Source organism: Grammomys surdaster, unplaced genomic scaffold, assembly GCF_004785775.1.
Source record: "Grammomys surdaster isolate TR1022 unplaced genomic scaffold, NIH_TR_1.0 141, whole genome shotgun sequence".
NCBI classification, from domain to species: Eukaryota; Metazoa; Chordata; class Mammalia; order Rodentia; family Muridae; genus Grammomys; species Grammomys surdaster.
The window spans coordinates 7,320,752-7,332,993 of record NW_021604599.1 but is presented as its reverse complement, the minus strand read 5'-3'; the positions used below and the strand labels follow the sequence as shown (position 1 = coordinate 7,332,993).

General features: G+C 43.6%; 1 protein-coding gene across 4 annotated transcripts in view; it reads left to right on the top strand.

Annotated features, from left to right (window-relative positions):
* The window catches only part of Dock8 (dedicator of cytokinesis 8), a 199,835-nt gene that overhangs the window by 92,308 nt on the left and 95,285 nt on the right, over nucleotides 1–12,242 (top strand). For all 4 annotated transcript variants that reach the window (XR_003710947.1, XM_028764022.1, XM_028764023.1 and 1 more), the window contains 6 exons: nucleotides 1,115–1,181; nucleotides 3,057–3,206; nucleotides 6,895–6,975; nucleotides 7,901–8,060; nucleotides 9,707–9,843; nucleotides 12,122–12,215. Coding sequence is in view for 3 of the 4 variants with exons in the window: in XM_028764022.1 (XP_028619855.1) it covers nucleotides 1,115–1,181; nucleotides 3,057–3,206; nucleotides 6,895–6,975; nucleotides 7,901–8,060; nucleotides 9,707–9,843; nucleotides 12,122–12,215 (689 nt within the window). In the remaining variant the exon portion in view is untranslated. The remainder of the gene's footprint in view (nucleotides 1–1,114; nucleotides 1,182–3,056; nucleotides 3,207–6,894; nucleotides 6,976–7,900; nucleotides 8,061–9,706; nucleotides 9,844–12,121; nucleotides 12,216–12,242) is intronic.

The following is a 12,242-nucleotide window of genomic DNA, read 5'->3' as shown; positions in this document are numbered from 1 at the left end:
TCTCTCTCTCTCTCTCTCTCTCTCTCTCTCTCTCTCTCTCTCTCTCTGTGTGTGTGTGTGTGTGTGTGTGTGTGCGTGTGTGCATGTGCATGTTCAGAACCAAACTTACAGCTTATGTATGGTAGGTGAGTACTCTTCTCCTAAAATAAATCCCTGGCCCCAAGAGCTCCTCATTCTAAGTCAGACAGAGCCAGGGCACCTCAGTATTTGTCATGTACTTAGTCACTCCTCTCTCTCCCCTGTCTTTAATCTACCTCAAGTGAACAGCCTTCAGCAGCAGTGGGGGGGCACATTATTCATTGGCATCATGGCCCAGTCAGCATCTTAATGTTCTACTATAAGTCTAAGGAAAAGCAATTAAATATTTCCTTTTTTATCTATTAAAATGTCTTATCGCTTAGAATTGAATAGTAGACATTTGAAGCTTGTTAATTATGTGTACATGTGGGGGAGGGCATGTGAGTCCGGGTACCTGCAGAGGCCAGAAGAGGGTGTCAGATCTCCTGGAATTACAAGTAGTTATGAGCTTCCTGTTGTTGGTCCTGGGAATCAAACTCGGGTTCTCTGCGGGAGCAGAGTTTAGCTGCTGTGCCAACTTTCCAGCCCCAAATACTAGAGATTTGATATCAGCAGAAGAATGTAAACAAGTCCATTGCCTAATAAATAGAATCTGTTCTTCAGAACATGACAGCTACAATAGGAATAAGTATTGTTGGGAGTGGGGCGTGGGTTCAAGGCAGAGTGCTTGCCTAGCATTTGTGAGTCCCCAGCATGATGTGTATATGAGCTAGTGTTCTGGATCAGACTAAAATTCTGTTCAGGTCACTCTCTTGCTGTGCCACCAACAAGCACTTTTTTTAAGCAAACATTTTTAAAGAGAATGTAATATCCACCATGAGCTCAAATGATCTGGAAATTTTCGTTAACATCGCGTAATTTTTCCATTAATATCTGTGTGTCTCTCATATTTGTATAGAGTTATCCCTGAATGTATGGAATCATATTCACATGTCTAACAGTTTTTATATATCCATACACTTTTAGGAACATTCAACCATCTACAGGCCAGAACCATATTGATATTCTCTCATTTCCCCTCTCCTCTCTCTGACAGGTTTGAGATTGAAATTGAGCCTCTGTTCGCCAGTATTGCCCTCTATGACGTTAAAGAAAGGAAGAAGGTACGAAAAAAACAGCCCATCCCACACATCCCATATGATTTTGGGGTTCATGTTTTCAACCTCTTTCTGGTTGCAAGAAAGCACAACAGGTGTGTGTGTGTGTGTGTGTGTGTGTGTGTGTGTATGTGTGTTAGTTCTCAGGGCTGAAGAGATAGCTTAACAGATAGGAGGACTGGAGTTCAGATCCTAGCATCCATAACAAGCCAAGTGTCCCCACAAATACCTGTAACCCCAGTTCTGAGGCAGGTGGAGACAAGAGATTACTGCCTTCCAGCCTAGCTAGAGAAAACAAACAAACAAACACAGTTCAGGAGAGAGCCTGTCTTGAAGGAATAGGTAATGAATGATGAAGTAGAACATCACCACTTTCCCACCTTCCGTCTGCACAAACAGGTGCACATAGACTCACACATAGATGCCTTAAATAAATACATAAATAAAGGCCAGGCAGTGGTGGCACACGCCTTTAATCCCAGCACTTGGGAGGCAGAGGCAGGCGGATTTCTGAGTTTGAGGCCAGCCTGGTCTACAGAGTGAGTTCCAGGACAGCCAGGGCTGCACAGAGAAACCCTGTCTCGAAAAACCAAAAAAGAAAAAAAAAACATAAATAAAATCTTTAAAAAAACAGCAGTTCTCAGATTTTAGTATGCACATAATCATCTGGAATACAGTCTTAATACAGGGTCTAAGGCTCTTCACCAGGTTTCTGTTCCTGTAAGTCTGGATGGGGGCTGAGAACTTTCATTTCTAACAGGTTTCTTGAGGATGCTGAAGCCATCTAGTGACATCTTGTTAGAGGACCACAATCTTAAAACCACTGGCTTACATAGTTAAAAGTCTTTGTCTTTTTTCCTTAATAGTTCAAGGTGGTAAAGGGTGAGTGGCAGGTTAGTGGTGTCTCTATTCCACTCAGTCATTCAGAAACCCAGGCTGCCAAGAGCTCCTCCTTCCTCAATATGTCCTCTCCCCAGTCACTCCACTAGGGCCTGCGATCTGAAATGTTTGAGATGGTGAGCGGAGGAGGCCTGGAGACAAGTTAGTCATGTGATCACTCTAACTGTCCATGTGGTGGCTAGAAACTACCTCAGCATCCAGCTCTCACTAACCCACTCTCAGCAAGGCCAGAGAGAACCCAGTAATGGCTGCCACATCACCCTAAATTAGAAAGCCCAAGAGCGCTGAGCATGTCATGCTCAGGATGCGTTACCTGTACCAACCTCCTCCTCCCACAGGTAACAACGTCTTAGGTCTTTAGCATGCATCCCAGGCTGCCTCAGGGTTGTTCTCATTCTTCTTCCCTCCCTCTCGGATGCAGAGTCAAGCCGAGCCACACTGCTCACCAGACTCAGTCCAGGCCTTCCAGTGTCTTGAGATCATTGTATTTCCTTCTCTGCCCTCTGTGCCTTGCAGCTGCCTGTGAGAATCCCTCATCTGTCTCTAATGTCTCCTCCATAAGTAGTTTTCCTCATTGCTCCAATCCTTGTGTACTTTCTAAAACTTCCATGGTGCCTCCGTGCATGAGTGGAGTGGCTTAATTTGCTTTTACTGTAGTTTGTTGTGTCGGCTTTTCCACTTTTCCCTCACCGTGACTGTAAGCCAGGCAGAGGTTGTGTGCCCCTCTTGTTTAGTGCAGACCCTTGCATTTCACTGATACCCAGAAAATCCTGGTGAGTTAATAAGAATTAACTGTTGCTCATATGACTCAAAACTGTGTAGAAATTGTAACAAAATATCAGACTTTTTAGCAGCCACTAGCCCTGTCCACAGTTATACTTCTTTTAGCAGAATTTCCCTGTGACTTTTCAACTCTTGTTGTATTTTCGACCAAGAACACAACACCTCTAACTGACTTTTCCCCATGCTGACCATTTACAGATCTCAGAAAATTTCCACTGTGACCTGAACTCTGACCAGTTCAAAGGGTTTCTACGAGCTCACACACCCTCGGTTGACCCGTCGAGTCAGGCAAGGTCTGCAGTGTTCTCCGTCACCTACCCATCTTCAGACATCTACCTGGTTGTCAAGGTGATTACGTACAGTCCAAGCTGCATGTTCTGATAACATGATGTTGTTATCTTACTCAACAATGCTGACAGAAGTCACACGACAGGCTTATGTGTCCTCTGTGATGTTTTCGTTGTTTCCTTCTTGCCAACATTTGCCCGTACAAGTAACCTCTGCTGGAAGATTAGAAAGGTGGGGGCTTGCAGGGCCTGTGGTCAGAGGTTGCAATCCTGACTTTGCAGCCAGACACTGTGTGACCTGCTGTGACACAAACTTCCTCAGACTTGGCTTCCCACTCCAGTAGGGTGATCAAATTGATCTGCAACTTCAGATAAAGCCTGGCCCTTCTTAACTGAGGGAAGAGCCCTCAGCAGTCCTTGTCTGAGAGGTTGCCATGATGTAAGGTGTCTAGTCATGTGTCTCTGGCACCCTGGGTGCAGCAGCCCCAGTCCAGCCTCTGACAATCTGAGATGTGGCTGCTCTTCCCAACCTCACTCTCTCCTCTATTAAAGATCATGTGTCTAGTGAGAGTCAAAATCCATGGGGCCATTAAAAGTAGGACGACACTCCACTGGATACTGTCCATGCAAGAAAACCTTAGAAGACCAGAGCCTTTCTCTACATATTAAAGTTATTAGTTTGAATCTAACAACACATATTTGGTATTAGTACTAGCCTAACATGTACCAGGTCCTGGGCTCAATCCCCAGGAACTGAAAAAGAAAGAATAAAAATAAACTGATAAAGTAAATCTTTTGCTAAGACTGTGTATCTGTTGCTATTATTGTAAACTCTTCATGCTTCTCACTGTGGTACTCAACATACAGGAAAACTTAATTTCCGCTATAACAGTGTTGCCATTAAATATCTCTCAATGGGCAACCAACAAAACCACACTGGTTCTAGAACTAATTTTATTTCCAGCTCTACTTGATTTTTATTAACCTACAGTAATTATCTAATAATGGTAATCTGCTGGTTGCTACCACTGACAACACATGCTCTCAGATTTTTTTAATGTGGAGGTGTACTTATTTGTCAGTAACAAATACATTGTAAGATGTATGGATATAATTAAGAAATGTAGGAGCCCGAGAGATGGCTCAGTGGTTAAGAACACAGGCCGCTCTCCCAGAGGACCTGGGTTCGATTCTTAGCAACTACATGGCAGGTCACACCTGTCTGTAATTCCAGTTCCAGGGAATCTGGCACCCTCATGCAAACAGGGAGGCAAAACACAAAACACATAAAATAAAAAAAATAGTTTAAAAATAAATTTCTTAATACTTATTAAGAAATTTAGATCTACCCTGGAAAGCAATCTTGCTTGTCTCTCTGTCTTGATTGTAAGACCATCAGTAGAGCTGCTCTCCTGCAAAAGCATACTAATTGGTCCTGTAACATTTAGACAGCCAAGGCAAACGTCATGTGAGAAAGAAAGGGCTTCTCTCTTTCTTATTTTTATCCCCAAGATGAACATCAAGCTCTTGCATGTATTCTAGGCGGACTCACGTCGTTCCGCTATCATATACATGACTTTGAGGGATTGGCTCAGGCTTAGAGATTTAGTTGAAGATTTTGAGGACATGGAAGGATTTGATTGACAAGCGAGAATGGGGAAGTGAGACTGAGTGTGAACCTCAAGCTTTTAAAAAAAAAGTTTCAAAAATAGATAAGATAGCCATTAAGCCCACCTCCGAGGCTTTAATGGGTCCATTGGAAAGTAGCCTTTTTACCTTAAAGCTGGCAGCTGTTCTTAATGTGCTCCTCTGCCCATACCTGTGCTTACAGATCAGCCAAGAAGGACCGGACATGAGGGCCTGGTATCAGACTGAAGTTCTTCTCAGAAAGTCACCCTAACCAATGCAGCAAAGGGGATAGTAGTTCCTGATTCTGTCAAATCTAGACTCTTGATTCTAGATGGTGAGGAGCCCTGCCATGGGTTTCAAATGAAGGCAAGACATGGCCATTCCTTTTGGCAGAGTTCCAGCTGACAGTTCTTACCAGAACCCATTTCTTCTTTTTCTTTATTCTTTTCTCTCTCTTCCTTCTTTCCTGCCCCCTCCCTCCCTCCGTCCCTCACTTGTACTTGCCTGCCTGCCTTCCTGCCCTTCCTTCCTTGCTGCTTTTCCTCCTGTCATGCTGGGCATGGAGCCCACAGCCTTGTACATAAAAAGCAAGGGCTCTACCATTAGGCTACAATCCCAGCCCTGAAAGAGTCTTAACAACTACTCAAGGTTTACTTTAAAGACCATGTCTTTATTTGTTGAATCCGTGGAAGCTTAGCCTCTCTCCAGTTCGCTCTACGGAGCCCTGGAGGTGAGCTTTGGGAGGAGAGGAGCCATGTTTCCTGTGCTCCCAGCTCTTCTCCCCGGCAGCCACCACATGCAGACCTTTGGAATAAATAATGAATGAGTGAAGGAACGAATGCTGGTGCTCGGGAACACTGGTCAGTTTCTGGCTCGAGCCCTTTGCGCCCATGTTTCCAGCATGCTTCATCTCTCAGGGCCAGCCTTCTCTTACACTGTTGGCTATGGGACAAGCTTTCAAACCTCTTTTGTAGAAAGAGACTTTCTACTGGGACAAACCGTTGTCCATTGAGCAGCTCTGTGAGACTTCCTTTGAAACTCCAGTGCACTCACCACCATCACTAGGATAGTCAGATAAATAGTTTCTGCTTCACTTGGTGCCTGTTAAGAGTGTATGCCCATGGCCTCTGTTGATCAGATTTCTGCTTCAGGTGTCTCAACTAATGACACAGGCTAATGGAGCTAAGTAAAAAATTGGAGTAAAATTTGAGTAAAAAATTGGAACATTTCAGGTTTCTCCCTTTCTTTGCCCTAAACATGGTGCCCATATTCATGACAATTAACTGTCAACTCCTTAACTTGAAGAAAAATAGAAAATGCTTGGTAGTGCTAGCATTCATTAGCAGACTGAAAAGACAAAGTGTCTCAAGGCATTTCCTTCTAAGTCTGTCAAATCTCTAACAGGAAAGCAGCCCTAACAGGAAATACAAGGGCAGAATTATAGGCCATTTAATCTGTTCATTTATTTGGTTTGTGGAAGGTTTTAGTTCCAGGCCTGACTTTTACAGAGACCATGTCTCATTTTTACTTTGTAAGCAATAATAAAGAAAATGAGCTTTTCACTTCCTACATGTATCTCTTGGGTTTTGTTTTACAAAATAATTTTTATTTGCATTTTTATTGTGGATATAACACATGTTTATTGTTTAAAAAATAGAAACTTCTCATCAGCAATAGGAAGACAATAAAAAACACACATAATCCCATCACATAAAGAAAACATGGTTAGCATTTGCTGTTATCTTCTTTTTAATATGCCGTGTGCCTTTTCTCCTCTGAAACTCTGTGGTAGTCTTCACATTGTGCGTGTGCGTGTGTGTGTGTGTGTGTGGCTTTTGAGACAGAGTTTCTCTATGTAGCTCTGACTGTCTTGGAACTCACTCTGTAGAACAGGCTGACCTCAAACTCAGATCTTCCTTCCATTGTCTCCCAAGTGCTGGAATTAAAGGCGTGTACCACCACTACCTGGCTCCATGCTATATTTTTTAAGTCAGAGAGTATATGTAATGAACACCCTATGTCACTAAATATTGTCATTAAACATGATTTTTATGGTTGCATAGATCCCATTATATAAGTATAATTTACCTACTTCGTTTTAATATTATTTTTGTTGGTAGATTGAAAAGGTCCTTCAGCAAGGAGAGATTGCAGACTGTGCAGAACCCTACATGATCATCAAAGAAAGCGATGGTGGGAAGGTATGGCCTGTTAAGTACTGGGAGCATCTTAGGATGAACTAATTTCCAACATTTTCCACAAAATAGTGGAGTTAGACTGACATATTTTCCATTTTAAAACATGAGTACATTGTATTTTCATGAAAGAGGAAAGAGAAACCAGTTACTGACCAAAAAAAAAAAAAAAAATTAAAGAAAGACATGATTGAACACCCTAGAGATGTGACTTGGCCAGTGTGAACTCTGGCTTAAACCAAGCCACACCGGCTGCCTTGGTTCCGAGGCTCCACCTCGAGAGGGTTGCCAAGGCCCCATAAGCAGAAGAGGGCGAGAGCTCCTGGTTTTCCGCAACAGCACAAGGTATTTATTGTCTTACGCAGGATTAGTAGCTGGGGACCAGCTCATCATAAATTAATTAGTATATTGTAGGTCTAGATATTTGTGTTTTAAAATCTGTTAGTGTGACTTTAGGAAGAACTCTTGAAACCATTATCAACAGCAGTGACATTGTGTGGAGCAATTAAGAGTCTTTTTAGAATTTCAGAGTAGCTTTTGCAACGTAGATTCTCTTGGGACTTTGATAGGTTAACGGACTAGCATATCTCGCCCAGGTTTTTCTCAGGAGAATTGACGTTAACTAGGTAACCGATGTGTTTGCCTGTTGGCTGCTATAACAAGCCTAGGGCATGTCTTCAGAGCAAAAAAATGTCATCTGCTAACTGATTGCTGTCCATTAGAAGAAAAGAATCTCTTCCTTCTGTAACCTTTGCTTCCTTATCAGCTAGACTTCAGCCTAAGCTGCTGCTTTCCTGTTGACTCACCCCCTCCCTGCCCCGCCCCCACCAGGCCCATCAGTGTAGCTGCTGTCGCCCCCCCCCACGAAGGCCCCTGACTTGGTGCTTATGTTCTGTTTGTTTCATCTTGTCTCTTTACCGTCTTCCTCCAGAGTAAAGAAAAGGTTGAAAAACTAAAACTTCAAGCTGAATCCTTCTGCCAACGTTTGGGGAAATACCGGATGCCCTTCGCCTGGGCCCCCATTAGCTTAGCGAGCTTCTTCAACGTCTCCACCCTTGAAAGAGAGAGCACAGATGTGGAGCCTGGAGTTGGTAAGACCTCCATCTGGGACAGCAAAGCAGAGGGCTCCCCCATACACCAGCTTTGTGGTTATCTGCTCGTTAGTAAGGACTTGGGGGAGCTAGAGGGTGTTCGGGTAGGTGTGAGGAAGGTCACAAATAGAACTGCATGTGCTTGAGGAGTGACCCGAAACAATTCTGGTGAGCAGTTATGGACCCTTAAGTACACTCTTATACTAAGAACTTCGTATGCAGTTTTAAGCCTTTAAAAAGTTAATTTTGAGTTGCCATCCCATCTCAAACATTAAAAATGCTTGAAAATAACAAGAACAAGCGGTGAGCAGGCACAGTATGTTAAACAAAGACACTATGGTTGGCTTCCACAGAGGAGTGGGCACTGTCCAAAGCTCTGAAGAGCAAAACTCTGGATTTCTCAGCAAAATCTCTAAGTCTCCTGAAGTCTGTTTTGCCAAGTAGAATGAGAGTAAGCCGCAAAAGTAGCCAGTTGTTGCCCTTCTAACTTACTGCACAGAGACCCCTTTTCATCGCCTCTCCATAAACGTGAACCAGTCATGGCTACAATTTCAGGGTGGAAAAGTCTGGGTGATGTTGGTTTTCAAGTGGACCCACGCCCACCACCTGTGGTGGAGTTTCTGTTTTCCTAAACACCTTCATACTCCGCAAATATCTGAGGCTACCCTTGGCTGTTTCAGACATTCCTTGGCTCTGCCAGTTCTGAAATGTTGCCTTTTGCAGGGAGTGGAGGCCAGGGAGGCTGTTACTGTTGCTGCCCTCCTGGAGTTACTGTTGCATAATCACCAGACAGAACTGCATTCTTTCTGATTTGTCAGTAAACTTCACCCCTTCTGACCTTCACAGCCAGTTTTTCCAAGGCGGCTCTTCTATTTTTTGACTTATTACAAAGTGTGGAGGAGCTCCATGGGCACCTCAAGTCCAAGTAATTCAGGCAGAGGGCTTGAGGAGATGTTAGTTAGGTCTAAGTTGAGCATAGTTCAACTTAAGCACTGAAGCTTATTTCCTAAAATGTAACCAGAGACCCAGCGCATTACACAGAGTTTAGGGAGCTCTCATCATCATGCAAGCTGGGCATAGTAGGACAGTAAACAGTCGTGCTTTCTAGGCAGTGGACTATTCCCGACAGAACCCCCAGGCTTGTAGGATATAAGACACAAGGTTTCAACCTGGGTTTTCCAAAGAAACAAACAACGAGGAAGCTATAGTTTGAGAGCCTCAGCCCTGTCTGGTTTCCAGTGAAAAGGTCAACCAGGGCACTTCCGTTGCCTGATCCACACTAAAACAGAGGCAAACTGGGTCCAGAATGTACACAAGCTGGTTTGAGTCCCTGGTGCCTTCAGGGATGCGTGAGTGTGTGCTCTCCCAGAGAAACACAAGTGTAAAAGCAAAGCAAACACTGGGCTGACTCAATAGCCTATCAACAGACCCTGTACTGGCTGAACTCCAGACTCTTGACACATGGCCACCTCTGTTCTCCAGCAGGAATGACTTAGAGCCACTGGAGTTCTCTCTACTCTAGTAAGAATATTAGGGTCTTCAAGAGGGGGACTAAGGAAGGCTGAGCCCTGTGGGGGGGGGTGGCTGGGTTCAGCAATAACTGGTGTGTATTCTGACATATAAGAATAACAACCGCTTTCCTCAAGGGAGAAACTCTGTGGGTGAGAGGAGGAGTTTGTCCCAATCTAGGAGGCCTTCGGAGCGAAGCCTCTCCTTAGAGGAAAATGGAGTTGGATCCAACTTCAAAACCACCACCTTGGCCACTAACATCTTCTTCAAGCAGGTATCTGTTTCTGTTACGGTGCAGTTGAATTTGATTGTATTGGTGAGGGTGTTAGAGCCAAAGGAGTAGTGTAATGTGATCAGAGAAGTTAATTAGTGTCGCCTGTTCAGCTGGGTTGTTACAAAGATTAGAGCACACACAGGTGTGTGGAAGGCCAGTTTCCACAGGTCAGGAACTGTGTGGAGTTGGTAGCTAATCACTCAGCAGACTTTTCCTCTGAGAGAGCAAAACTTAATTCTCTGGGGCCTGTGAAAAGGGGACATACACATACACACACATGGTAGATGAAGCAAGACTCCAACAACTTTATTTTTTTTCTTAGCCTTTTTCTACCTAAGACAAAAATCCTCTATGTAAGAAAAAAGAATCACCTCATAGCCACAAGTAACAGAGTCTCTAAAAACAATCATCACAAAAACTTATTCTTCAAAAACAGATTAAAATCATTACACTGGGGCTGGAGAGATGGCTCAGTGGTTAAGAGCACTGACTGCTCTTCCAGAGATCCTGAGTTCAAATCCCAGCAACCACATGGTGGCTCACAACCATCGGTAATGAGATTGGATGCCCTCTTCTGGTGTGTCTGAAGACAGCGATAGTGTACTCATAAATAAAATAAATAAATCTTTAAAAAAAACCTATAAAAAAAATCATTACACTGAGGGAAATTACAACATTACAGATTATATATTCTTCTTTTGAAACCCACACCTAACTGAACATTTCTCATCTATCTTTCTCTCCACAAATTCCATCCTAACCTCAAGGCAATGGTTCTTTTGTCATTGATTAACGAAGTTGAGCAAGCCAAGCCTGTTGTAGCTAGTTTTCCCTATGTCAGCTGACAACAGTTTGTATTTACCAAGAAACAAATCATTTATCTTACGCCTTAGAATAATCTATTCTCTATTCTTATACTCATGATAGGATCATTTACTTTCTGTTCCTAACAATGCCTTTTCATAGTGCACACTGAAACCTGTGACGATATCCATAGGTCACAAGATCAAGGACTGAGAGCCAGCCTACAGTGTTTTCTTTAAGCATTAAACTGCCTCAGACCTTCCTTTCCACAAGTACGACTATGTGTTTGTGGTGCATGAGAGCTCACCAAGCCCCTTTTCTAGCCTGTATGGCCCTCAGTACAAAGAGAGGACACATTCTACCCTTCTGTCTTTGTTATGTATGTTCCTGGCAAAACCATCTCTTGAATCTTCCTTATCAACTACCCCAACTTCCTAAAACTATTTAAATCAAATCAGGAATTCTGTAAAATTACTAATTCATTGAAACAGCGTTATTCTATGAAAGTTCATCTTCATATTGGTCTGCAGGAAAATTGCCCAATAGAGTGGGTGGGCTGTCTCCCATGAGGCAGTCACACCAGACTATAGGCAATAAGAGTCTCCCCAAGCCCATTCACATCATGCTAGATACAGGAGGAATGTGGCAATGTCAGACATGAGAAGGCATAGCAGTAGCAAGAAGCAATCCAGAGACAAGCCTCCTGGGGCTGTGCCTCTCAGTATATCCATGCCAGCTGTGCAAAAACAGTGGCCCATCCCAGGAAGCTCACTTGCATCTGCCACATGTGTGCCCCTGGCAGGACACCTCGAATGGTGGGCATGTGGAGGTTGGGGCTTACACATACCTTCCTTATTCACGACAAAGATGAAGACAATGAAATCAGAAAGAAAGATGCTTTTCCCATCTTTGGATCTCTGGAGACATGAGCTTGTTCAGCATTGTTCAGGGACTAAAAGGAGTTTCTGTTCATTGACATTACAAGAAAGCCACATGTGACCTTGGTTTCTCAAGGTCAGACGGCTGCCTAGGAGAGCAGTAGGGGTTCTGCCTACAGCAATGCCGATGAGAAGAGCCTGGGCAGTGGTGCTTGGACTAAGTGATTTCAGAGCTTATCCATCACACTAATCTCTATGAAAGATTTGTAAGAATAAAATAGATAAGCCAAGTGTGGTGGCACTCAGAAAACTGAGGCAGGAGGATTGCAAGTTTGAGGTTAGCTTGAGCTACCTAGTGGGACCATATCTCAGGAAAGAGCAAAGAATGAGGGAGGGAGGGAAGGAGGGGAGAAAGGAGGGAGGGAAAGAAGGAGGGATGAAGAGAAGAGAGCAGAGGGAAGGGGAAAATAAAGAGAGAAAGAATACGCAAAAATAATCATTTTAAAATGGCTTACAGGGAGAAATCTTGGAAATAGTTGGTCCCAAGTAGAAGAATCAGCAAAACCTCCCCGCTAACCCTAAGCATCTCTTGGCAGGAGGGAGATCGCCTTAGTGATGAGGACTTATTCAAGTTTTTAGCTGACTACAAAAGATCTTCATCTCTACAGCGAAGAGTCAAATCCATCCCAGGTCTGCTTGGCTTCTCTTTAGCATCTC